General features: G+C 40.5%; 1 protein-coding gene and 1 non-coding gene across 2 annotated transcripts in view; both read left to right on the top strand.

Moving 5' to 3' along the window:
• Positions 1 to 25,948, top strand: part of F5 (coagulation factor V (proaccelerin, labile factor)) — an 81,281-nt gene extending 55,333 nt beyond the window's left edge. The window contains exons 14-25 of the mRNA XM_010836696.1: positions 1,630 to 1,792; positions 2,750 to 2,986; positions 3,857 to 4,067; positions 6,652 to 6,831; positions 9,408 to 9,524; positions 10,394 to 10,465; positions 11,905 to 12,008; positions 12,730 to 12,885; positions 15,142 to 15,286; positions 17,777 to 17,928; positions 22,178 to 22,360; positions 24,113 to 25,948. Of these exons, the coding sequence (XP_010834998.1) occupies positions 1,630 to 1,792; positions 2,750 to 2,986; positions 3,857 to 4,067; positions 6,652 to 6,831; positions 9,408 to 9,524; positions 10,394 to 10,465; positions 11,905 to 12,008; positions 12,730 to 12,885; positions 15,142 to 15,286; positions 17,777 to 17,928; positions 22,178 to 22,360; positions 24,113 to 24,259 (1,867 nt within the window). The 3' untranslated portion in view covers positions 24,260 to 25,948. The remainder of the gene's footprint in view (positions 1 to 1,629; positions 1,793 to 2,749; positions 2,987 to 3,856; positions 4,068 to 6,651; positions 6,832 to 9,407; positions 9,525 to 10,393; positions 10,466 to 11,904; positions 12,009 to 12,729; positions 12,886 to 15,141; positions 15,287 to 17,776; positions 17,929 to 22,177; positions 22,361 to 24,112) is intronic.
• On the top strand, positions 6,945 to 7,016 carry TRNAW-CCA. The gene has a single exon. It is a non-coding gene; the product is annotated as a tRNA-Trp (tRNA).
• Positions 25,949 to 27,081: the final 1,133 nt, after the last annotated feature.

Genomic DNA, 27,081 nt, shown 5'->3' with positions numbered 1-27,081 from the left:
GAGAAATTATTTCATTAATTTGGTGCCTGACATTTCCACATGAAAACTCTGTGAGTTTAAGAGACTTTCTCCTGTGACTTCCTATTTAAATGTAACACCCTTTACTATATGAGAATAACTAGTTTGTCTGGGGATTGCTAAGCAAGTTCCTGAGGGAGTAAGGTTTTCTAGAGTGTAAAGAGATGAAACCAGTTCCTTCAAAACCCCATGTGTGTCACCTGGGAGAATCCCATGGACAGAGGAGCCTGGCCAGCCACAGTCCATGGGGTCACAAAGAGTCAGACATGACTGACATGACTTAGCACACACATTCATGTGTGTTCTAGGGGACTGTATACCATGCTTAGAGTCTGGAAGAATGGGATTACTAGTATAGCAAGACTAGAAAGAAGGCAGAATGGGATTCTCTAACGATGGCTTGTATTGTATAACAAATACTATGAGATTCATGGTGAGCTTCTGGCCTGTTTCCCAGATTCTTGGAGAAGGAAATGACAACCCATTCCAGTATTCTTGTCTGGAGAATCCCATGGACTGTAGCCTGTCAAGCTGCTCTATCCATGGGGTCGCAAGAGTTGGACACAACTTAACGACTAAACCACCCAGACTCTAGGGAAATTTAAGATTTAGTAGGAAAATTTGATATTCTCTAGTCCCAGACTGAGCTGGTGAACCACATGCAGAATAATGTGATTTAGCAAAAGCAAATGTGGGGAGAGTGGCTACTTTCAGAATATAAAGCACCCACCCATCTAGTGGCCTTTACAGAGGTGACCCTCTAAATCAACTGACCATTATCATCTGCCTGTCCCAAACCCTGGCACTATTCCATTGCATGACTTTCTCTACTTTTAAAATTAAAATCTGCTATGTTGATATCTGATTATATTTGTCATTCATTAATTGCAGTTGTTGCTGTTTAGTAGCTAAGTTGTGCCTGACTCTTTGTGACCCCATGGACTGTAGCCCACCAGGCTCCTCTGTCCATGGGATTTTCCAGGCAAGAATACTGGAGTGGGTTGCCATTTCCTCCTCCAGGGGATCTTCCCAACCCAGGGATCCAACCCCTTCTCCTGCATTGGCAGGCAGATTCTTTACTGCTGAGCCACCTGGGAAGCCTTATTCATTAATACATAAAATAAGTATCTGCTTACTATTTGCCAGGTACCTTGCTAGGCACTGGAAATAAAAATTATAAGCAAGCTAAGCACAGTCCCTGATCTCATGGGGCTTTCACTCTAATGGTAGAGTCAGATTTTAATAGGTAATCTCACAAATAAATAATATATAATTTACTATATATACTATAGAAACCCTATAAGAATACAACAGGGATTTACTATATATACTACAGTAACTATGTAGAAATTTAGGGAATGTTAGAGAGAGATTTGATCCAGTCTAAAGGGTCATAGGAGGATATGCTTAGAAACAATACATGAGATGGGAGCTGAATGATATTTACTGGCTTATGATTTTAGTCCCTTATATTTTAATTCATTTGTTCATCAAATATTTTCAAATATCTTCTTTACACTAGATGCTATGTTCAGAAACAGAGAATTTCCTCAATTCTTTGAATGGTCTTTAATTTGTTCCTTTAAACAAATGCTATTACTTTCATTTCAGTGATGACGCTGACTATGTTCCAGAGGACACCGTATACAAGAAAGTAGTTTTCCGAAAGTACCTTGATAGCACTTTTACCAAACTTGATCCTCAGGGGGAGTATGAAGAGCATCTTGGCATACTTGGTCCAGTCATTAGAGCTGAAGTGGATGATGTTATCCAAGTAAGTTATCTTTTGAGCATTGATAAGATCATCAGAGGAATTTCCACAAGCACCAGAGGGCTGTAGAGATGGAAGTGGCAAGAAAGCTATAGGTGACTTACTTATTTTCTAAAATTAACAAATAACTACATTTCTTTTCAAGACTTCTTACCAACCTACTTGCCACTCTTCAAGAAAAAAAAGAAATGATCTCACAATTTTATTTCTTCCCCTGCCAAGTTCCTGTTCATTCTATATGGGCCAATTCCATCTCTCTGAAGAAACTATAATTCTCTCAACCTCTCCTAAACATTCAACTGAATTGCTCCTCCCAGGCATTCCCACCAAATCCCATCCATACTTTGTTTACAGTACCTTTTGTCTCCAGATTTTTAACTGGAATTCACATGTACATATCTCTTTACACCAGTAGATTGAAATCTTATTGTGAGTAAAACCAAAAGAAAAGAAAGAAAGTGAAGTCGCTCAGTCATGTCCGTCTCTTTGAGACCCCATGGACTGTAGCCTTCAGGCTCCTCCGTCCATGGGATTTTCCAGGCAAGAGTGCTGGAGCGGATTGCCATTTCTTTCTCCAGGGGATCTTCCTGACCCAGGAATCAAACCTGGGTCTCCCGCATTGCGGGCAGACACTTTACCGTCTGAGCCACCAGGGAAGCCCAAAGCCTCATTCATTTTCAGATCTGTAGTGCCTATCTTTATCATTTCATTTGTAGATAATCTTTGAGCCTAAAAACAAACCTGTTTTGGTGTTTCTGGAGAAAACTACATGGGCCCTATCTCATTGGATGGTTGTAAAATTAGATTAAATAATACACAAAAATTACTTTGCGATTCTAAGCATTCAATATATCTTAGATTCAATTGAATAGCCATCCAGTTTAGCCCATAATGCTGACATTTTGGGGGTTGGGCTTTATTAAGCTTAAACACATTTGTGAATCATTCCTTTCTTTTTAGGTTCGTTTTAAAAATTTAGCATCCAGACCATATTCTCTTCATGCCCATGGGCTTTCCTATGAAAAATCATCAGAAGGAAAGACTTATGAAGATGACTCTCCTGAATGGTTTAAGGAGGACAATGCTATTCAGCCCAATAAAACTTACACCTATGTATGGCACGCCACTACGCGATCCGGGCCAGAAAACCCTGGATCTGCCTGTCGGGCTTGGGCCTACTACTCAGCAGTGAACCCAGTAAGCATAGCCATTGAAAATTTTTGTCGTTCCCCTAAGTTGAGTCCATCAAATGGAATGTCATGATTTCCTAGTAAATATCTGTCCTGCTTTCCATGAGGCATGTGTAAGGATCAGGGTCCACAGTCAACTGCTACCAAAACCAGGGACTCTGCATGCAGATCTTCAGAAGACAGTGAGAAGTGGAAAGGAGGAAGGATTACTTAAATGGTTAGCCCCAGTTGGAGTGACTGCTTTACAGAGGAAGATGTTTATCTGCAATTTCCTTGAACAAGTATTAGCTTTCTCCTGCTTTTTCTTTTTTTAAGATAAAAGAACTATAAATTCAAGATTCCCCCATTTTGGTGGTGGTAGAGAGAGCATAGTCATAGATTTCAATTTCTATCCTATCTCTTACTGTGTAGCCCTAGGAAAGTTACTTGATCTCTCTCAGCCACAGTTCCCAGAGTTAAAAATGAGGTAACAGTACATAGCATGTGGAGTAGGCACTTGGTAATATTTGTTCAATCAATGAATTTATTTTTTACCATATAGGATTGCTGTCAGAATTAAATAAGATACTACAGGGAAAATATTTAACCTAACAGATGCTCAATAAATAGTATTTATAATAGTATCCCTATCATTATCATCACCATAATTATCATTACTACCATGTTGAAATAAGGGATTAATCAGAGGAAGGCAATATGAGCATCACAGAATGAAGACAATAAATATCCAGGTTTATTAAGCTGTAATTCATTTGTAATCTTCAAATTGAGAGCCTCTGAGAAGGTCTCCTTTTCAATAGGATCAGTGATTGTCAGAAGAGCAAAGAAAATCTTGAGAAACCATGAATGTGTGCTGTCTGCTCTTACTGTCTTCCAGGAAAAAGACATCCATTCAGGCTTGATAGGGCCTCTTCTGATCTGCCGAAAAGGGACACTTGATAAGGAGACCAACATGCCTGTGGACATGAGAGAATTTGTCCTGCTTTTTATGGTCTTTGATGAAAAGAAGAGCTGGTATTATGACAAGAAGCCCACAAGGTCTTGGAGACGTGCATCCTCAGAAGTAAAAAACTCCCATGAGTTTCATGGTATTTTCCTCTGACTTTGATCTCATCTCCCAACCAACTTACTGGGTGACAGTGATTCCTGCCCACAGGTCTTCTCAAAATCAGGCATAAGATGCTTCTGTGGAAACAGGAGCTCTAACTAAAACCAGATCCTTAAATGTCTAGGAGGCTGATGTCACCTGGCAGGTGGCAGTGTAGGTGAAAGAGAGCAGACAAAATCTGAAAGATAGCACACAAGGCTGCTGCAAAACAAACCCAAACCAACCAACCAAAAGCCACTGGGCTTCAACTGGTAACATAAATTGGAAAGGAATTAGTATTATTCTGCAATTAAACAGTTCATAAATCTGTTTCTTGATCTCTAAAGGATCAATTATTTATGTGGAAGTGATCGCCCACACATACTTCCAAAATAAGAATGACTGTCATATTTGTAACTCTCAGCAGTTCACAGGTGGAACTCAAAGAATATGAGAAGAAAGTGATTTAGGAAACTGGGTAGCCAGGTAATGAAAGAAGAATGCCAAGACAGCATTTGGGTGGGGAAAGAGGAAAAAGTTTATCTACTCTGAAATCCATTTGGGAATTTAGTCAGTAAATTGGCAGTGGAATTACAGTTTTAGGGAAAGGCAGAATTTAGGATACGGTGAACAACGATATCCTAAGTAATTAGGATTTAGAAATCCTAAATTTCTAAAGAATTTAGGAATTAGAAAACAAATTAAGATCCCGTTTTCAGAGTTTGATGAATAGAGGTGATTGCTATGAGATTTCTGATCAAGGAAGGTCCTGTGCTTTGGGTGATGGGTCAGTCAATGTAATAGGAAAGAAGAAAGTTGCTATTGCTTCAAGAATTAAAAAAAAAAAAAAGACATTATAAGCAATATTTAATTCACTGCCACCTCTCCCAGCCAGTCATCAAGGCTAAGGTGGTCTATGCTCCCTCTCCCACCCTATTTACATACTCAGGCTACCCCTTTTAAGCTTATTTTTCCTAATTAAACTTCTACAATTATAGAATTCAGTCTGATCTCATCTGTAAGAAAACAATATGATTTACAATCTGCTCCAAAACCCCACCCTCTGGACGCTGCTTATCACACAAGGTTAAAAAATTCTATTATGCAGTCTAGAATAGCGTTGATTGAGAGCTGACCAAGAGACTCCAGGCAGAGCTTTCTTTTCTTTTCTCCTACCATCTCTAGGCCTTTCAGCCCAAGGTGCTTGGTCTCAAGGTAGGAAGCACAGCCTCTGAAAACCTCTGAACACAATGGGAAAGCGCAGACTGCAGAAGCAGACAGGCTGTCTCGTGGCTATGTCCTTTACCTGCTGAATACTCTCGCGGCCCTGCTTCTGATTATTCAAGGAAAGACTAAAATGCACCCTGTTTAATTTTAGTTTTAAATGTAATGTCATCTAAATTGCTATAATTTGGTAATCTTCCACTGTCGAACTTATCAGGGTATTTGATAAGCAGACCACCTATGCCTGGCCTCTGCTGTATGCACTAAGTAAATATGTGTTGAATTAATAAATCAATGAATGAATTCTATCACTCAGCTAAATTCAGCAAATGTTTATTGAGCACTTGCTGCTTTGAGCATCTTTTCTTCTCTATCCTGATGTAATGATTTGACCTAATAACTGCTGGAGATAACCTTTATTCTTAGATCTATTCACAGAAACCAAGATGAGGAGGGGAGGCTGATGTTATGAAGATATAGACAGGTGCTCCCATACCTGATATAATTTTAAGGGGGCCAAAATGATCTCAACTCTTCTCCCTCCAAAAATTCATTTGCTTGGTTCCAGAAATTCCACAATAGTTCCTTTACCCTTTAGAAGAATAAGCAACAACAGATACCACCACCACCAAAACTTCCCTCACTTCAGTCCCAATTAAGTGCAAGGTGGCCCTAAGTGTTATCATTAAAATTTTATACGTATTCTTTTTTAAGATGACCAGGTTTACCAGATGTTTAAAAACATACACACTTCAGTAAGGGGAGAGTTGATAAAGTCTGAGAACCCTGGACATCCCAGCTGGGAAAGGGGCAGAGGAGCACTCAGACAAATGAGAGGATAAACATGAATCTCTAAGGTTTTGGGGTCCAACAAAGATGAAGTGCAACTTCCTAACTTTGCCTGGAACTCTCTCTGAATTTCGGAGGCCTTAGGGTGATACACTGCATATCCCCTTACTTACCTTCTTTTCTCTAAAGACTAGTTTACTTATCTGCCCATATTAGTCCTTATCTTTTAAGTAGCCCAGGAAAATTCATATTATAAATGTAAAGAATAAATGGATAAAGCACAGAACAGGAAACATGTAAATTTGAGGAAAAGAGCGATAAACTGCTTGAAAAGGGGACTCACCCACACTTCTGCCACAGGCTGGTATGAGGAGAAGTGGTTCTGTTTCAGTCTCTCACTGATATTAGGAACTGTAGGAGGTCCCTTACTATGCCTGGGCAGGGTTGTGGGGTGGGTAGGCATGCAAGTAATAAAGAAGATGGGTGGTGAGTGGGAGGCCCTGTATTTCCTTACCAGCCTCTCTCCTGATAGACACAGATTTCTAATTGACTGCAACTTTCTGTCCTTTCAGCCATCAATGGGATGATCTACAACTTGCCTGGCTTGAGAATGTACGAGCAAGAGTGGGTGAGGTTGCACCTGCTGAACTTAGGCGGCTCCCGAGACATTCACGTGGTTCACTTTCATGGCCAGACCTTGCTAGAAAACGGCACTCAACAGCACCAGTTAGGGGTCTGGCCCCTTCTGCCTGGTAAAATTCTTGGCAATGAAAAGAGGTCTCAGTACCAAATGGCAAGGCTGTAACTTAGCATCTGTAACTCTTTCCCATTCCCTCTTTGTGCATCTCTTCCTTGTGCATTGGCTTCCCTGGAGGCTCAGAGGTTAAAGCGTCTGCCTCCAATGCAGGAGACCCAGGTTCGATCCCTGGATAGGGAAGATCCCCTGGAGAAGGAAATGGTAACCCACTCCAGTATTCTTGCCTGGAGAATCCCATGGACGGAGAAGCCTGGTAGGCTACAGTCCACGGGGTCGCAGAGTCAGACACCACTGAGCAACTTCACTTTCACTTTTCACTTTCAAAAGCGGTCAGGCATAGGCTCTGACTTGGATCCTGCGCAAAGCTATAATCCAAAAGTGCATGCAGAGTACAGAAGACTCAGCCAGTGTCTGCACTGTTTGCAGCACAGCACAGACTAAATCTGCAGACCGGCTTGGTTCTACAGAGATGCTATGTCTAGCGCAGGTTCTTCCAAGCCATTATGTGTCATGTGGGCCAGGTCTTAAGCAGATTACAAAATGAATCCCACAAGGATCAGGCATCTAAAACATTCTGTTGGGCAGAAATCAGAGACTAACCAGGATTTCAGCATTCTTGAATTCTACTCCTCAGTCTTATCACCCTGATATCTTTGGGCTGTCGAAATCTGAATCTTAAACTGACTTATGAAGTGAAGAATATATTTTTAAATGATTATAAAAGCCAAAGAATAATAAAGGTATTTAAATCTTTTCATATGCAAAATAATGACTAGGTTTAAACAAACTACAACCATCAAAAAGGATTTTTATGTCCCAGTGAATTGCTTGTAGGTGTGTGAGTAGGAGTGTGTTTGATGCCATTGATCCTCAAACTGTACTGGGCATAATAAAAACTTACAAAGCTGGTTAAAATGCAGATGCTTTAAAGAGAGATTTTGCTCTCAGAGACTTTGATCTGGTAGAACTTGGGCAGGAGCCCAGCAGTCTGCATTTTTAATAAGCAGCCTACCTTCCACAAATGGTATCTGAGAAGCTAGTCAAGGCAACTCCTTGATAGGATTTTGAGTGGGGAAGTTGGTGTGTGAATCAGCCTCAGAAGTAGGCACACTAGTCCAAACAGGCTGGATGTGGTTAAGGATGGGGGAAGAGAGGCTCCTCAGGTGGCACAAGGGGTAAAGAACCCACCTACCAATGCAGGATACATGGGTTTGATCCCTGGGTTGGGAAGATCCCCTGGAGGAGGGCATGGCAACCCACTCCAGTATTCTTGCCTGGAGAATTCCATGACAGAGGAGCCTTGTGGGCTATAGTCCATGGGGTCACAAAAGAATTGGACACCACTGAGCAACTAAAACAACAAAACAAATCACACACTGAGTAAGCTAGAGCTTCACAGCAGGAGGTTCCTTGAGACTTCTGCCTATTGGGGGCTGCGCATACACTCAGAAGGGTTGAACATGTGAAACAAGTGCCGAACAAATCTGCCGAACAAACAAAAATAATTATAGTGTAAGTAACTTTTTGTGTTTAAGGAACGTACTTATTGCTGGCATATGACCTGAAAATGGGATTGTCCTGCTGCTAAAGGTCAGAAGCAAACTCACGCCCTCCAGACTTTAGTTTGACACACCCTAATAGGACACTACAGAAAGAACGACTGGAGCAATAGCACTCTCACACACGGGGAAAAGGGGTTCTGTTTGTATGCAATACACCAGTTTCTCATTAACAAAGCTATCAAAAGCCACTCTATTAAAATCAGGGACAGAAAGAAAGGGTTAGGTCAGGCTCACCCCTAACTTCTCACCAAGTATTACCAGATCAATTATCCCTTCCACTAGCCTGGGAGAAGTGGGTCAGGGAACTGGCCCACTTAAATCTTTACACCTAACACCTGCATTAGAGAGTAGAAGGCTGGAGATCTTTTTTTAGTGTGTCTGAGGAGGATGGCCATCAGCTATTAATTTTTATTCACAATCTAGGAAATGGTCACAGATCATAGTCAATAGAATATAAGTATTAACTAGTGGTAGGAAATGTTAAATACCAGAATGAATAATCAGAGGTTTCAGAAATTTCATTTTTTCAGTGCTTTTCTGAAACAATGTTTGTACACTTCTATCTAAAATGTAAACTTCATAGAAAATATGAAACATGGGGGAAGGATATTTTATTTTAATTTTCTCATATAAAAAAGAAAAACTAGAAAAATGAAGAGAAGGAAACATGTACAAGATTTGTGAGGCCCAATGACTATCATTCAAAGTTGCTTTGATAAGCTGCATTATGTATGGGTTAACTTGTAACATGATATTTATATAAATGAAACATTTCTTTTTGTAAGAGGTATTGGAGATTTTTTAAGGTCCCAGGGCAATTTGTTTTTAGTGAATGTGTGTGTGTGTTGTTGTTTGTTTTGATACACCTGTAATACTGCCTAAAGAGAAATGGCTAACTCAAGTTATATTCTAAATCACTTGCCATGCAGAGATTTTAGGATTCTTTGGTAGGAGTCAACCAGTGTTAGCCTGTTAATCTTTGGGTATGTAATGTTGTCTTTTATTTTAGGTTCATTTAAAACTCTTGAAATGAAGGCATCAAAACCTGGCTGGTGGCTCCTAGACACGGAAGTTGGAGAAATTCAGAGAGCAGGGATGCAGACACCATTTCTCATTGTAGATAGAGGTATCATCCAAGAGCCACATTATTTTTTTGTTTAAGCAAGAGAGTACCTGTTCCTAGAATATCACCAAGTTTTAGGTTGGAAATATTCAACTCTGAGAACTCTGACACAACAGAAGCATGATCTGTAGCAGTAATTGCTTTTATTTCGACCTAGAGTCTGATTGCAAACATCAGTCTGCTAGGAATCTTAAACTAAATGGTTCAAACCAAAGGCATTCCTCTCATTTGCTGAAGCGAAATAAAGCATCCTCCTTCATGATTTGTGAACCACGGGAAAGCACATAAGAGAAATTCTCCAGACTTCTAGAGTAGAGGAAGGGAAAGATACCAGGAATTCAGCTTTGACCAAGATAGTCACTGAACTTGGCATTTTGGTATTCAAGAAACACAGTTTCCATCTGTCCATCCACTAATCCAGCCAGCCAGCACTTATTAAGCACCTGTTGAGTACCAAGCACTGTGTCAACATCCAAATAGCTTAGTGGCTAGCATTCCCTTCTTTGTTCAGGACATAAATAACATTGTAACTTTCAGGTCAACTTTTGAGAACACAGTCTTATAAAGGGTACTTAATATTGTAAAATGGCTTATTTTAAGATACAAAAATATGGAAATCAATTTAAAAACTATTTGCACTTCTGGATAAGTTGTTTTCCACTAAGGTGTCATTAATTTTCATTTCTATTAAGTATCAGTCTTGCCAGTGCATTTATGATTTTATGATCAGACATATTTAAGTGAGCTGCCACACAGATAGGTGAAAACAATTAATTACTGACCCAGAAGAGGTATATCTTTAGCCATGGAGATTTTTACTTTGTTATATGTGCTTTCTAAGCAAAGTTTATTCATTGTTCTATTTCTTATAGAATGTAAGATGCCAATGGGACTAAGCACTGGCCTGATAGCTGACTCACAGATCCAGGCTTCTGAGTTTTGGGGTAAGTAGTAGCATCATAGCCTGTGAAAGGGACCTCCTACAGTTGTGCTGTATACAGCCTGCAAAACCATACATGATGACCCTGCCTCCATGGGTCATTGCTCCTCTCAAGGCTTTTTTCTACCACATTTTGATAGTAAAACAGCAGTAAAATATCTAATTACTGACCCCCCAGAGATATAATCTCTAGCCATGGAACTTTTACTTTGTTACGTGTATTTTCTAAGCAGAATTCACTCATCACTGATTTTTTTATAGAATGTAAAGGTGTCAATGGGACTAAACTGTGTAATATTCCAGCCGGAACCACAGGGTCTTACAGGCAACATAATATAGTTCCCATTCAGTTCAGTTCAGTTAAGTTCAGTCGCTCAGTCGTGTCCGACTCTTTGCAACCCCATGAATCGCAGTATGCCAGGCCTCCCTGTCCATCACCAACTCCCGGAGTTGACCCAGACTCACGTCCATCAAGTCAGTGATGCCATCCAGCCATCTCATCCTCTGTTGTCCCCTTCTCCTCCTGCCCCCAATCCCTCCCAGCATCAGAGTCTTTTCCAATGAGTCAGCTCTTCGCATGAGGTGGCCAAAGTACTGGAGTTTCAGCTTTAGCATCATTCTTTCCAAAGAAATCCCAGGGCTGATCTCCTTCAGAATGGACTGGTTGGAGCTCCTTGCAGTCCAAGGGACTCTCAAGAGTCTTCTCCAACACCACAGTTCAAAAGCATCAATTCTTCAGCACTCAGCCTTCCTCACAGTCCAACTCCCACATCCATACATGACCACAGGAAAAACCATAGCCTTGACTACACGGACCTTTGTAGACCCCTTTGCTGTGTCAACCATTCATCTATTCAAGAAATTTTTTGTTCACCCACTGTGCATCACAAACTCCTCAATTTCCTCTCTTTGCCTTCAAACTCTTGTCAAGATCAAGAGGTCAAATGTAAAGGATCATGCATGTGTACAAGCTAAGTCTGTTCAGTCATGTCCAATTCTTTGCGACCCTATGCACTGTAGCCCTTTCTCTACCCATGGGATTCTCCATGGACTGGAGAATACTGGAGTAGGTTGCCATTTCCTCCTCCAGGGGGAAAGGATCATGAGGCTCCCATAAATCTGCCCCATATCTTTCTGTTATGCAGGCACACTCAGCAGAAACCACATCAGCATAACTGAGAAAAAATAAACATGACCTATATTTAAGAAAAGGGGGTGGGTGGTGGTTGACAGCTGTCCAAGCACAGGCCTGAAACCAAGATCTCATCATCAGGGACTAACTTAGTAGCTGAGGCCCGTTTCCATTGCCTGGTTTCCTAACTAAAACAGATGTTCCTTTAGAAATCTGATTTTCCACTGGGACTAAATTCACTTGAGAAATTGCTAGCTGGATGTTCATTTTGTTTTAATTCTGAATAAATTATTTTCTTCCTTTGTATTTAGGTTATTGGGAACCCAAATTAGCAAGGTTAAACAATGGTGGATCATACAATGCTTGGATCGCAGAAAAACTTTCAACAGAATTTAACCCTGAACCTTGGATCCAGGTATGTCTTACTAACCTGATAATGCATGCATGCTCAGTCATGTCCAACTCTTTGCAACCCCATGGACTGTAGCCCACCAGGCTCCTCTGTCCATGGGATTCTCCAGGCACGAATACTGGAGTGGTTTGCCATTTCCTCCTCTAGGGGTCTTCCCGACCCAGGGATTGAACCTGTGGCTCCTGCCTTGCCTGAGCCACCTGGGAAGGCCCAACCTGATAATAGTTACTACTATTGTAATAAAAAATGACAGTGGTTTAATAATTTCTTCTTGTTGTTCTTGCAATGTTGTTAAGGGAAATGGCAATTACTAGGTGCTAGGCAGCATTCTAAGTACTTTACATACTCAAAACCTGTGAGGTTCAGTTCAGTTCAGTCGCTCAGTCGTGTCCGACTCTTTGCGACCCCATGAATCACATCACGCCAGGCCTCCCTGTCCATCACCAACTCCTGGTTAGTCTAGCAATATCCAGTTTTATAGATGAAAAAAACTGAGGCACGGAGGGATTAACTAACTTCCCAATGTCACACTCAACTAGTTTCTGGTTGAGTTTGGATTCAAATTCAGGTTCCTGTGTTCAAATATGGGTTGCACCTAGCCATTTTATTAGTTTGTTTGCTGTTATTTTGTTCTAAGGAAAGTTAGCTGTGCATTGACCTCAGGCAGTGTGTGTGTGACTTGTTGACAAGGATAGTGCTGCTCAGTGGCTTTGCTACATTGCAGGTAGACATGCAAAAGGAAGTCCTGCTCACGGGGATCCAGACCCAGGGCGCCAAACACTACCTGAAGCCCTACTACACCACCGAGTTCTGTGTGGCTTACAGCTTGGATCGGAAAAACTGGCGGATCTTCAAAGGGAACAGCACAAGGAATGTGATGGTCTGTGGGCACCACTGTTTCTCCCCAAGCCTAGGGTTACTATATCTTTTTAAAAAATACCTTTTGGGTGTTATAAATACAGATGGCATTTGTAGTGTTTTATGAAGAAAAGTGGTAAAGTGATGTGTCTGTATATTATAAACTAAAAAAAAAAAAAAACCCTTAACTTCTGAAATTTCAAAACTCCATAAAACTTGCAAGAAAAATCTCTTTTTCATCAAACTAAGTATCCAGACTTCTCAGATTGGCAGATGATATACAGCAGAATATCTGGTTGTGTGTCTTAAAGAGCCCATGCTAAAATTTGGCCACCAATTTTCGATTTTACTCTCACATTTCATTTTGTTCTTTAGTTCAGTGTAACTGAAGGAAGCCCCAAGTGAAGGAAATAGTGTTAATACCAGCAATGCTCTGAGGCAGTATGATTCTCACATTTCTTTCTTTCTTTCTTTCTTTTTTTTTTTTTTTTTGCTGTCACGCCTGAGGCGTGATGTCCCCCTGCTGGATCTTCCAAAGGCTCAGCCAGGGTTATTCCCAATGACCTAGTTATTCCAAGCCCAATCCTTCCCCTCCTCCCATGCTCCTCTCTCCAAAGAAAGCTATCTGAATACAAGGATCAGTCCACCATTATTATACTGATAACCTTGAATCAGTTTCATTTTTTTTCTGTAAATCGTTTACTATTTTACTATCTTCTATGTCATCATTTAGCTATTTCTTATAATAAATCATTTGCACTATAACCTTAGAATAGATCATGAAAACCTTAAATTGTGAATCTTAGCAATCAGTATTGCAGCTTAAAGATTTTTGCATCTATGTTTGTGAGGGTTATCTGTGTATAGTTTTGTTTCTACTGTCCTTTTGTTTTAATGTGAGAATAATACTAGTTTCATAACATAAATTAGGTAGCATGCTCTTCTATTTTCTGGAAGAGATTATCTAGTATGGACGTTAATTCTTTAAACTTTTGGTATAATTCATCAGTAAAAGCCACATGGACCTGGAGATTTCTTTTCTGGGACTTTTTAAATTACAAATTCATTTTTTTTAATAGTTACATGTTATTCAGATTATCTATTTCATTTTGGGTGAATTGGGATAGTTTGTGTTTTCTCAGTCAATTGAGTCATTTCTTCTAAGTTGTTAAATATACATGTACAGGTTACTTGTATTATTCCCTTACTGTCCTTTTGATTTGTGTAGGGTCTGTAGTGATATCGACTATTTCATTTATGATATTGGTAACATGAATCTCTTCTCTTTTTCGCTTTATCAGTCTTACTTCAGATTTGCCAATTTTCTTTAATCTTTTTAAAGAACTGGCCCTTTGTTTGATTGCTCTTAGCTGTTGCTTTTCTGTTTACAATGCTACTGATATCTGCTCTTATCTGTGATTTTCCTTGGCTCTTTCTGACACTGTTCTGCCAGGGAAGGGGGATGGGACACAGCCTCTTTACTGCCAGGTAGAGGTCACAGTCCATTCTCCACTTGGCCTCCTCTGTTGACGCGTGAGCTGGGACCCCTCTCCTCCTTGCAAATAGGTAGGGATGGAATGGTCTCCACTGACACCACAAGAGGGAAAGCCTTATTATAAGATAGAAGAGATGGAAATCCAGGGTCTCTATTTTGTTTTCTCTGCCAGGACTCCAGTGACAGTGTTGGGGTGCCTCGTTACAGTTTCATGAGCATGGGAGTCTAGGTTCCCTATCTGGCCTTTGCAGCTGTTGATAGGGAAGGGGACACTGTTTTCTAGCCTATGGTGTTTGGCTTATAGTAGAACAATTGTTGCCTCCAAGTTTTCAGTCTTGCTAGACTGCCTTTTCCGGTCCTGAGGCCAGAGAAAAAATGCTTTCGCTGTTTATTCTGTTTTTGTTTGTTTGCCTGTACCTATTGGTGGCTCCTGATTCCTGGCTCCCTTACTTATAAGTCTGTATATGAGGTAAAAAGAAAACCCAGGGGACTGACACCGTGTTGTTCCTTGGGTCCTGAGAACCCTAGCCAGCCTGCCTTCTCTTCTCCACCTTTCAGAGTCTTTCTATGTTTTCAGTTGTACTCAGCAGGAGGAACAGGGCAAAATTCATCTATACTATCTTCCTGAAGTGGAAGTATTCCCAATTATCTTTTAAGACCAAATTAATTTGACTCAGGCTACCTGAAAACGTAATATTACAACATTAAATTGGATGAAAATTTTATTATAAAATCACTTTATAGAGAATTGTTACATAACTAAATTTTCCTCTTTTCCTCTAGTATTTTGGTGGCAATTCAGATGCTTCTACAATAAAAGAGAATCAGATTGACCCACCTGTTGTGGCTAGATACATTAGGATCTCTCCAACTGGATCCTATAACAAACCTGCCCTTCGATTGGAGCTGCAAGGTTGTGAGGTTAATGGTAAGGAACACAGATGCATTATTTTCTTGCTCAGTTCAGTTCAGTCTCTCAGTCGTGTCCAACTCTTTGTGACCCCATGGACATTTTTTTGCTGCTATTCATCGAGTCAAGATTTGGGGCATATGGGAGAATGAGTAGAATTTTTAGTTTTCTCCAATTACTAAGGCTCCTAGAAAAACCTCTGTGAAACACAGGTTCCATTCAAGGAATGATCTAGACTGAGACTGGTTCTAGCAGCCAGAGGGCAGGCACCGTCTCTCTGAACAATGTTTGGACCATATGGACACTGCTCTGACCCTCCAAAGAAGGACCCTAGCAAAGCATGACCTCCACCAGCCCATTTCCAATAAGAATTGAGAGTCAAACCGGGTCTGACCCTTCTAAAAGTCTTCCAACCAGGTCACTCAGACTTTAATATAATAAAAGTGTCTTGCAACATTACTGGCATATATTGCTGCTGCTGCTGCTGCTGCTAAGTCGCTTCAGTTTCCTTCTCCAACGCTAAGTCGATTTCATTTCCTTCTCCAATGCATGAAAGTGAAAAGTGAAAGTGAAGTCGCTCAGTCGTGTCCGACTCCTGGCGACCCCATGGACTGCAGCCTACCAGGCTGCTCCATCCATGGGATTTTCCAGGCAAGAGTACTGGAGTGGGGTGCCATTGCCTTCTCCGACTGGCATATATTAGGTAGTCAATAATTGTTTTTGAGAACTAAATCTGCTTCCCAACTTCCTGAAACCTTGATTGAACTCTGTGTTCTGTTTCACATTCTATGTAGGTACCCAAGCCTTTTCTAAGTAAGTTTCTGTTTTTCAGGGGATGTAATGTGACCTGTGGTATATATAAATCTAGGCAATCATAAATGGCAATAATAAAATTCTTCTATATATAATAAGATGTTTAAGGTTCTCATCAACTATTCTTCTCTCTTAAAGTGGTACTTTCCAACATTTTTTACTTCAAAGCATATATAGAATATAACCTCGGTCTCACAGTCCGCAGTAAAAGAATGAAGCAGACCACCCTGGGCTTGGCTGATCCAGGCACCACCAAGTTGCTCAAGGGCTGAGGGAGGAGGGAGATCAATATACAAACATACCTAAAACTTGCTGCGGCACACCTGCTGGCAAGGTACAGCACCTTCTCTCAGGTAGAGGATAAAAGCACAGCTCACAGTGGAGAAAGTAACTGAATCTTGGGATCAGTTTCTTATCAAAGCAGATAATAATACAATAAACTCTTGATATTCATGAGGGATATGGAAAGGGCATTTTACCCATGTCCAGATAGCCATGGTATATAATATCCTCCACATAAAATGCAAATTTTATATAAGCAGGAAAATTTGAAACAGCTCCATAGCATAGCGTGTGCATGCTCAGTTGTGTCTGACTCTTTGTGACCTCATGAACTGCAGCCCATCAGGCTCCTTGGTCCATGGAATTTTCCAGGCAAGAATACTGGAGTGGATTTCCATTTCCCCCTCCAGGGGGATCTTCCCAACCCAGGGATCAAACCCACATCTCCTGCATTGGAGACAGATTCTTTGCTACTGAGCCATGTGGAAGCCCTGAAACAGCTCTTTGAGTCATTTTTTTTTTTTTTCTTTCCTTATGGTATATGATGTTAACTGGTCATTTGTTCAGGTCATAGAGTCAAGCTACCCTAAAATGTGGCATTCAACAATGCTAGTCTATTTAAAACCTCCATTTTCTATACAAGAAGCATTAATTTTAAAATCTCTTCACTTTCTTGATGTTTATAATTAGTATCTATGACAGACATTCTTCTTTTAAGCCTCTTTTTTCCTGGAGAAAGTAAGGTATCACTTCAAGAAAATGTCTACATGACTTACTAGCAAGAACAAAGTGTCTTGTCTCTGTGACACTTTATATACATAGGGGCTTCCCGGGTGGCTCGGATGGTAAAGAAACAGCTTGCAATGTAGGAGACCCGGGTTTGATCTCTGGGTTGAGATTTCCTGGAGAAGGGAATGGTTAGCCACTGCAGTATTTTTGCCTGGAGAATCCCATGGACAGAGGAGCCTGGCAGGCTACAGTCAATGGGGTAAAGGGTAGCACATGACTGAGCAACTAACACTTTCACTTTCACTTATATACATGGATGTTTAGGAATATTGTCTACCTGAAAGCAGAGACCAACGTTTCCATGACTCTCTGAAGGAGAGAAATGAGTTTAGATGTTTAGAACATGGCATTTGATGTCAGACTGCCTGGGCTCAAATCTAGTTTCTGATTCTTTTAGCAGTGTTACTTTAGTCAAGTTTCTTTTCCTTGCTGTGCTTGTTTTTTCATTTGTAAAATGGAGCTATTTAAGAGCATTAAGTAATACATGTATAGACTGAAAACATTGCTGTGATGGTTGTTTTGTTGTTACTTAGCAGTAATATTATTTGTCTTCAATGAAGTACAAAATACCATACAAGGAGTACCGGTGGTGTGTAAATAATCACATTACTTTTCTCTTGACAGGATGCTCCACACCGCTGGGTATGGAAAGTGGAAAGATAGAAAACAAGCAAATCACCGCTTCCTCGTTTAAAAAGTCTTGGTGGGGAAATTACTGGGAACCCTTCCTTGCACGTCTTAATGCCCAGGGCCGTGTAAATGCCTGGCAAGCTAAGGTGAACTGTCCCCTGTGAATGGAGTTCTCTCAGTCTCTCTGAAGAAGGCATAGACCCTCACTCCAGGGAACATGGGAACCTGGGAAGCCAGAAGATCCTCCCTTGTTTCTACAGAGTATGATCCTATGTCTGAAAACTAGGATGTGTGTTGTCTGGACAGTTTTAGCTCAGAGAGAAGTTACCATCTCTGTGGTCTTGATTTAGACTGCTGCTGCTGCTGCTAAGCGCTTCAGTCGTGTCCGACTCTGTGCGACCCCATAGACAGCAGCCCACCAGGCTCTGCCATCCCTGGGATTCTCCAGGCAAGAACACTGGAGTGGGTTGCCATTTCTAGGGGCGGGCAAAACTTTTCTGCAGAGGGCCAGATAATATTTTAGGCTTTGTGAGCCATACATTCTCTGTCATAATTACTCAACTCTACCACTGTTGCAGGAAGCAGTCATCAACAATATGTAAATGAATGAGCATGGCTGTGTTCCAATAAAACTTTATTTACAAAAACAGGCAGTAGGCCAGACTGGACCTTGGGCTGTATTTTGCCAGCTCCTGATTGAGACAATTTACATTATCAGTAAATGATTTAGATTTGTACCATCTTCTCTTCTTTGGTTCCCTCCACAATCTAGCACTATCCTTTATTTTATTAAGAGTGTCATTTAAATTTTTTTGTTCCTGTTTTTTCAGAACTCTGTAACACTCCTTTGTATTGGTGACATCATAAAATGATGCCAAACCAGGTTTTAAAATCTGTGATCTAAGTTTTATAAACATCTCACAGAGAGTTATATTGCCCTAGATGTTAGCCCATTGAGTAATTAAGGTAACTTAGTTCTACGGTAACTATTAATATTGACTCATATTTATTTCATTCTTCAACTGATCTGGAAAATCAGAATGCCATAAGAAATCAAAACAGTCCAGTCAATCAACATAAGCCAAGTTCCCTATTTTCTATCCACCTAACGCTCTCTCTTAAGGAAGTGAAAGTCACTCAGTCGTGTCCAACTGTTTGTGACCCCATGGACTATACAGTCCATGGAATTCTCCAGGCAAGAATACTGGAGCCCTTTCCCTTCTCCAGGGGATCTTTCCAACCCAGGGATCGAACTCAGGTCTCCTGCATTGCAGGAAGATTCTTTACCAGCTGAGCCACAAGGGAAGCCCAAGAACACCGGAGTGGGTAGCCTATCCCTTTTCCAGTGGATCTTCCTGACCCAGGAATTGAACCGGGGTCTCCTGCATTGTAGGCAGATTCTTTATCAACTGAGCTATCAATTGATAGCTCAGGGAAGCCCCTCTCTTAAGAAAGCTACACTCCAATTCCCTGGACTCTCTATAGCATCCTGCGTCCTAATCTTAAATTAGGCCACCAGAAAGGAAAAGGGAGTTGTATTGTGCAAGCAGAGTAAACAAGAGTTTGGACCCCATCTTAGGGCTTCCTAGGTGGCGCTAGTGGTAAAGAATCCACCTGCCAATGCAGGAGACATAAGAGATGGAAGTTTGATCCCTGGGTTGGGAAGATCCCCTGGAGGAGGGCATGGCAACCCACTGCAGGATTCTTGCCTGGAGAATCTCATGGATAGAGGAGCCTGGTGGGCTATAGTCCATAGAGTCACAAAGAGTCAGACATACTGAAGAGACTTAGCACAGACTCCATTTGGATAGTCTCGGGGACCAATGTCTGTGCCCTGAAATTCATTTCTCAACTACCATAGACTCACAGAAAATTAGAAAGGCAAGGGGTTTTTACAAAGCATCTGGTCCAGAGTTTTCTTTTAAGTCTAAACACATGCATCCGTGCTAAGTCGCTTCAGTCGTGTCCAACTCTGTGACTCTATGGATTGTAGTCTGTGACTCTGTGGATTGTAGCCAAGTCTAAACACAAAGGAAATTAAATAATTTTAGTTTAGCCTGGTGGCTGAATCAGGAATCTCACTTTCCAAATAAACAGATCTGTGGTCTTTGTACCATCTGAAGCAACCCAAGTACTCATTTTGCAATTTTGCAAAAGGGGAAAACTGAGACCCACAGAAATTAAAGTAATAAAAGTGACAGTGTTGTATAACATTTTTTTTAAATTTCTATAATATAAATAGTGAAGTGAAAGTCACTCAGTCGTGTCCGACTCTGCGACGCCATGGACTGTATAGCGCAATTCTCCAGGCCAGAACACTGGAGTGGGTAGCTGTTCCCTTACTCCAGGGGATCTTCCCAACCCAGGGATCAAACCCAGGTCTTCCATATTGCAGGCAGATTCTTTACCAGCTAAGTCACAAGGGAAACCAAGAATACTGGAGTGGGTAGCCTATCCCTTCTCCAGCAGATCTTCCTGACCCAGGAATCGAACCGGGGTCTCCTGCAATGCAGGCAGATTCTTTACCAGCTGAGCTACCAGAAAAGCCATATAATATAAATAAGATAATAAAACATAATTATCATTCCCTGGAAATCCAGTAATAAGCACTCCATACTTTATCTGCAGATGCATGGGTTTGATCTCTGGTTAGGGAACTAAGATCCCACATGCCATGCAAGGCAACCAGGGAATTTTAGGTCAGAACTGTTTGTTTCACTTAACCTTCAATTAGTATAAAATGTCTTTTATAGAGCTTCTTTAGAGAGGCTGAAAGTCTAAACCAGGCATGTGCAGGTATGTGCACAAGTGTCTCTATCTCTTTTATGGTAGAGACAAAAAGATATACACCTACAAAAATCTTCTAGTTACCTATATGCATTCTGTATCATTCACACAACATTGAAGACACACTAAAACACCAGTAGATGTCACTACAGGGTGTTAAATTAACCCAAATTATCTAATAGAGTATATTTAATTAATTTGCTTTAAAAATACAGTAACGTGATTGTAGCGTATGTTTATATACATACAGCCATGTATATATGAGTGACGTTGAGAAAATATACATTGGTTATTTCATGTAGAATTGAACAAGACTACATTGTTGTTTAGTCATTAAGTCGTGTCTGACTCTTTGAGACCCCATGGATTGCAGCCCACCAGGCTCCTCTGTCAATGGGATTCCCCAGGCAAGAACACTGGAGTGGGTTGCAATTTCCTTCTCCAGGGGATATTCCTGACCCAGGGATCGAACCTGCGTCTTCCACATTGTCAGGTGGATTCTTTACCACTGAGATACTAGGGAAGCCCAAATGAGACTATGGGCCAGGATAAATCTCCCAAAGATGAAAATTAATCTCAAGTTATTCCAAAACCTAATTAGTCTTTCTGATCCTCTTTCTCCAAGCACTTAATGCCAAACATGTGATTAGGCATTTTGTTTAGGCCAGAGACAAGACAACTACCATGACATGTGCAGCCCTGGGTGTAGCTTTATCAAGTCTCTCAAATAACATGTTTACTTGAACTATCGGAAAAGAAGAAATTGGACCTTTTCTATTTGACATTAGCAATGGAAAGAAAACTGGAGCTTTTCTAAAATAAGTAAGAGAGAGTAGACTATCTAGTTCTTTCCCAGATAACTTCAATAATATCATCATAGTATTTAATTCTCTTCTTTTCATTGTGGTAAAAGTCACATAATATAAAGTGTACTATTTTAAGCTATATTTAACTGTACAGTTCAGTGAACTAAGTACATTCACATTGTTGTGCAACTCTCACCATCATTCGTCTCCCAAATTTTTCACCTTCTTAGACTGAAATTCTGTCCCCATTAAACACTAACTCCCTATTTCTCTTCCCCACCCCTCCTCACCTTATGGCCCCTGGCATCTATCAATATACTTTCTGACTATGACTTTGACCATTCTAGGTATCTTGTATAAGGGGAATCAAACAGTATTTGCACTTAATGTATACTGCAATGCATTTTATACTATACCATCATAGTATTTTAAACCAACTTGCTTAGGAGAAAAATATTTAGATAATTTAGCAATTGATTTTTTTCCTTGGATAAAATATTTTTTGAGCACCATCTGTGTGCCATACATTGTATTAAGTACCTGGATACAAAGCTAAGTCCCTGCCCTCAAAGAGTAAGGAATACACATAAACAAATAACTGTTGTGCAATGTGTAAAATATTCCGGAAGTACATGCCGATGATAAATGAGAAGGAACAGGGGAGGATTCTAGGAGAAAAGGAATTCTCAGGGATGAGACAGAAAAGAAATCGTTTGACCTCAACTCATTTCTGAATATCTTGATCTAAAAAAAGCAAAGGTTTTAACCTCTGTCTTATCCATTGTTCTAATCATTTTCATAGGCAAACAACAACAATCAGTGGTTACAAATTGATCTGCTCAAAATCAAGAAGATAACTGCGATTGTAACACAAGGATGCAAGTCTCTGTCCTCTGAAATGTATGTGAAGAGCTACACCATCCACTACAGTGACCAGGGAACGGACTGGAAACCTTACAGGGAGAAATCCTCAATGGTGGACAAGGTACAGGGAGATCTTGGCAAAAAGAAAACAGTTTGAAAACTGCTGTGATGAGAACAGTACCTCAGATTTGCAAATAGCTCTTGTATTTGATAAGTGTGCATTGATGTGCATCCCTCTTTAAGTCTTCTAAGTCCTGGACCTGGTCTTGGGACAGGGACCGTGTATACTATCTTTCTGTTTTGACTGAGTCACCTACAAAATCACGAGAACAACAGGGGATGGTGTGAAGTTTAACTGTCTCTGATTGAGGAAGATGGTGAAAGAAAGAGTCCTCTCAGCCTGCTTGGGCTGTGTAATGAGTTACCACAGCCTGGGCAACAAACAAAAAGCACTTATTTCACACAGTTCTGGAGGCTAGAATCCTAGCTCAGGGTGCCACCACGGGCAGGTTCTTGGTGAGGGCAGTCTTCCTTGTTGTGCCCTCCTATGGCCTTCCTTGGTGTGTGCACACGCAGAGGGAGATGCCATGAAGGCCCTACCCCCATCCCTAGTCCTAATCACCTTCCAAAGGCCCCACCTGCTAATATCATCTCATTGAGGATGAGGGTTTGAAGACATGAATTTTGGAAGGACACAAACGTACAATCTATAACAGGGGTCTAGACAACCTACCATATTAGCATTAGCTTAGGTATATTTGTTATTTATGGCTGATCAAATACCTATGGCCATATGCCTTTCTGTGCCACTGTTACTAAGCAGAAAACAATTGTTATCCTTCCCCACGAGGAGATTAATTTCTTGCAAGATGTACTACTCCATCACACTCTTAAATTCCTAGCTATGTGGATTTAAAATCTTACTAGAGGCAAAGCTAAGGAGATGAGCTGAATATTCTAGGAGTGGGAACCAGTACGAGGGGGAGCACAGGAGTAGGGGATGGATGTTTACTGGATGCTCATCATGGACCCGGCCCTTATCTTAGTTAATGGGTTTGAATCTCTCTTTCTCTCTCTAAACCCCTGGTTTGTTTGGTTTATTTCTCACTGTATCAGGATGTTCTCATAGTAGGGTAAACATCATTTTTATAAACAAATAGTGACTCAGTCTCTGATGTGTGTAAATCTTGGGGAGCTTTCTGAGAATGACAAAAGCACACCTCAAACACAGTTTAGTTGAGGATGTAGGGCATATGACAGAAAGGATATTAACACATAAAAATGCACGATTGTGTTTTATTTTAAATGTTAGTAGTAACTAACCATAATCATTAGCTATTACTAACATTTAAAATAAAATGCAACCATGCATTTTTATGCTTATTATCTGGCACTTAATAAACACTTGTCATATGTTGACATGCTCTTAAAATCTTCACAACAACTTCTACTAGGTAAAATCTATTATCTCCATTTTACCAATGAGGAAAAAACGGAGAATCAAAGTCTATAAGTAATTTGCTCAAAGTCACATAACTCAAAAGGGGCTAAAGGTGGAGATGTTTTTGTGGCTGCTTCACAGCACCATATCAGATTTCTTTATTTTTTCCTATTTCAACTCAGATCAGTGGAGAGGTGATATCCCTAAAGAGGTATGTCTGGAGTGAGATTTCATAATTAATTGAGGATCATCTTTGTGATAAGTTGTATGTGTTCATTGAGATCCACAGTTTGAACTAAAAAAGACAAAAAATTACTGTTAATATTTTTTTAACTGAAATACAGTTGATGTACAATATTATGTTAGTTTCAGTTATAAGATTTCCATACCCATTATGCCATCATTAAAGAGTTTCTCATATTTTGCTTTCAGATTTTTGAAGGAAATAATAATGTCAGAGGACATGTGAAGAACTTTTTCAACCCACCAATCATCTCCAGGTTTATACGAATCATTCCTAAAACATGGAATCAGAGTATTGCACTTCGCTTGGAACTCTTTGGCTGTGATATGTACTAGAATTGAATATTTTAAAAGATAGGAGGGACTCAAAGATATCAAACCACTTAGAGTGGGCAATGCATTTTGTAGCTATTTTAAGTATAAAAATTTTTCCATTATTTCTCTTTTTTCTATTAGAGAATAAAATTTTATATGCAAAACCTTTATGATATAACTCCTGATAACCACTAAGTAAGATGATGACTATTATTTCTGCATTAATTTGAATATAGATAGGAAAACACCAAGAACCAACAAGAAAAGGCTTCTCTTCCACTGATTAAAAATTCTATATATAAGTAATATTCATATGATTAACATTCATCATTATAGTTTTCTTAAATGCTATACACATTAATAAAAGAAGTATTACTTCCTTAAACCACTCATAAACCCAGATAACTTTCATTCCTACCTTTTCCCTTAAAAGAGCTATGATTTAAGAGTATAGGGAAAAAACAGTATTTCTAAATGTTTTGCTTGACAATGGAGAAAAAAAAAAATCATACTGCATGAAAAAACAAGTATTTAAAATGCCCTGTCTTACTGACATGCCAATGATTGTTCTGACCCTCCAGGAGTAAAGATATAAGTAAACATATTTTCAGTGGTCCCGCCAGACTTGTGATGCTGGCCTGGATTCCCTTGGGACTGATTGCGTACATTGATGTTCAGGGTTAGGGATCATTAATAGGACAGATCTAAAATAAATATGGGATGGCTGAACGTGTAACCTTCATTGCATTCTAGCTGGTACTATTAAATACATGGCACACTGTTTCAAACATAGGCTCCCCTACAGGAAGGCAAATACCCGTCAAACAGATCATCAGAATTCTTGGCCCAAATGCAGCTGTTCCTGCTAGACCCGGCTCCAGGCAAACAGCTGAAATTCTCTCTCAGTGCCCTTCTCCTTATGGCCCCAGCCTCTACTTCTCCCTTCCTCCTCCTCCTCTCCCTTCCCCTTTCAAGCACTCCCTTTCTTGGGAACTTGGCATCTCACAGTTTTACAGATACTGTGAGACTGGGTAATCTTTTGGTAGCCTCTAAGTCACATGAGAGAGAATCACTGGTGAGGCGATCTATTTTAGTGGAACAAGCCACCCCAAAACTTAGTGCTTAAAACAGCCACAGATTTATTATTGCTCCTGATTCTGTAGGCTGACTGGGCACAGTTAACTTTATTTGGAGATCTCTAGTCATCTGGAGACTGAACTCAGTGTTGGGACAGCTGGTCCTTTATTCCTCTCCAAGTAGTTTCAGATTCTCTCATTACATGGCTTATCCACATGGTCTGTCCACTTGGTGCCTCCCACACTTGAGCTAGACTTCTTACACCATGATAGAGGCTCCCAAAAGCAAGAGTTCAAGAGGTAGGAAGCAGAAACTGCCAGTCCTTTGAAAGCCAAGCCCAGAACTGGCACAGCCTCACTACTGCTGTATTCTACTCATTCACATAAGTCACAGGCCAGTCTAGACTCAATGTAGGATGTCACGACACAAAGCTGTTTCTAGGAGATGTAAGTCATTGGAAGCCTCTTCAGATACTAATTCTCAGAGTTACCTATTGCCCCTCTGAGTGGGGTGAGCATTATGAAGGTATTCAAAAGCTTCAAACATCCACAAAACATTGACTTTCTTTTTTTATGTTTAAAAATTTTCATTTTTGAGGCACAATTGAAAAATAAAAACAGAAATATATTTAAAGTATATATGTTGGTTTGATATATGTGTGCATTGTAAAAGGATTCCCACCGCCAAGTTAATTAACATCCCCACCACCTCACAGTTACTTTTTCTTTTTTCAATGAGAATACTGAAGATCTAATCTTCAGTTCAGTTCAGTTCAGTTGCTCAGTCGTGTCCGACTCTTTGCGACCCCATGAATTGCAACACGCCAGGCCTCCCTATCCATCACCAATTCCCAGAGTTCACCCAAACTCATGTCAATAGAGTCGGTGATGCCATCCAGCTATCTCATCCTCTGTTGTCACTTCTCCTCCTGCCCCCAATCCCTCCCAGCATCAGAGTCTTTTTCAATGAGTCAGCTCTTCGCATGAGGTGGCCAGAGTATTGGAGTTTCAGCCTCAGCATCAGTGCTTCCAATGAATACCCAGGACTGGTCTCCTTTAGAATGGACTAGTTGGATCTCCTTGCAGTCCAAGGGACTTGAAAGAGTCTTCTCCACACTTCTTTGCACCACAGTTCAAAAGCATCAATTCTTCGGTGCTCAGCTTTCTTCACAGTCCAACCCTCACATCCATACGTGACCACTGGAAAAACCATAGCCTTGACTAGATGGACCTTTGTTGGCAAAGTAATGTCTCTGCTTTTGAATATGCTATCTAGGTTGGTCATAACTTTCCTTCCAAGGAGTAAGTTTCCTTCAATTTCATGGCTGCAGTCACCATCTGCAGTGATTTTGGAGCCCCCCAAAATAAAGTCTGACACTGTTTCCACTGTTTCCCCATCTATTTCCCATGAAGTGATGGGACCAGATGCCATGATCTTAATTTTCTGACTGTTGAGCTTTAAGCCAATTTTTTCACTCCTCTTTTACTTTCATCAAGAGGCTTTTTAGTTCCTCTTCACTTTCTGCCATAAGGGTGGTGTCATTTGCATATCTGAGGTTATTGATATTTCGCCCAGCCCTCTTGATTCCAGCTTGTGTTTCTTCCAGCCCAGCATTTCTCATGATGTGCTCTGCATATAAGTTAAATAAGGAGGGTGACAATATACAGCCTTGACGTACTCCTTTTCCTATTTGGAACCAGTCTGTTGTTCCATGTCCAGTTCTAACTGTTGCTTCCTGACCTGCATATAGGTTTCTCAAGAGGCAG

Source organism: Bison bison, unplaced genomic scaffold (genome assembly GCF_000754665.1).
Source record: "Bison bison bison isolate TAMUID 2011002044 unplaced genomic scaffold, Bison_UMD1.0 scf7180017864064, whole genome shotgun sequence".
In the NCBI taxonomy this organism is placed as follows: Eukaryota; Metazoa; Chordata; class Mammalia; order Artiodactyla; family Bovidae; genus Bison; species Bison bison.
This window is presented reverse-complemented; position numbering and strand designations above follow the sequence as displayed.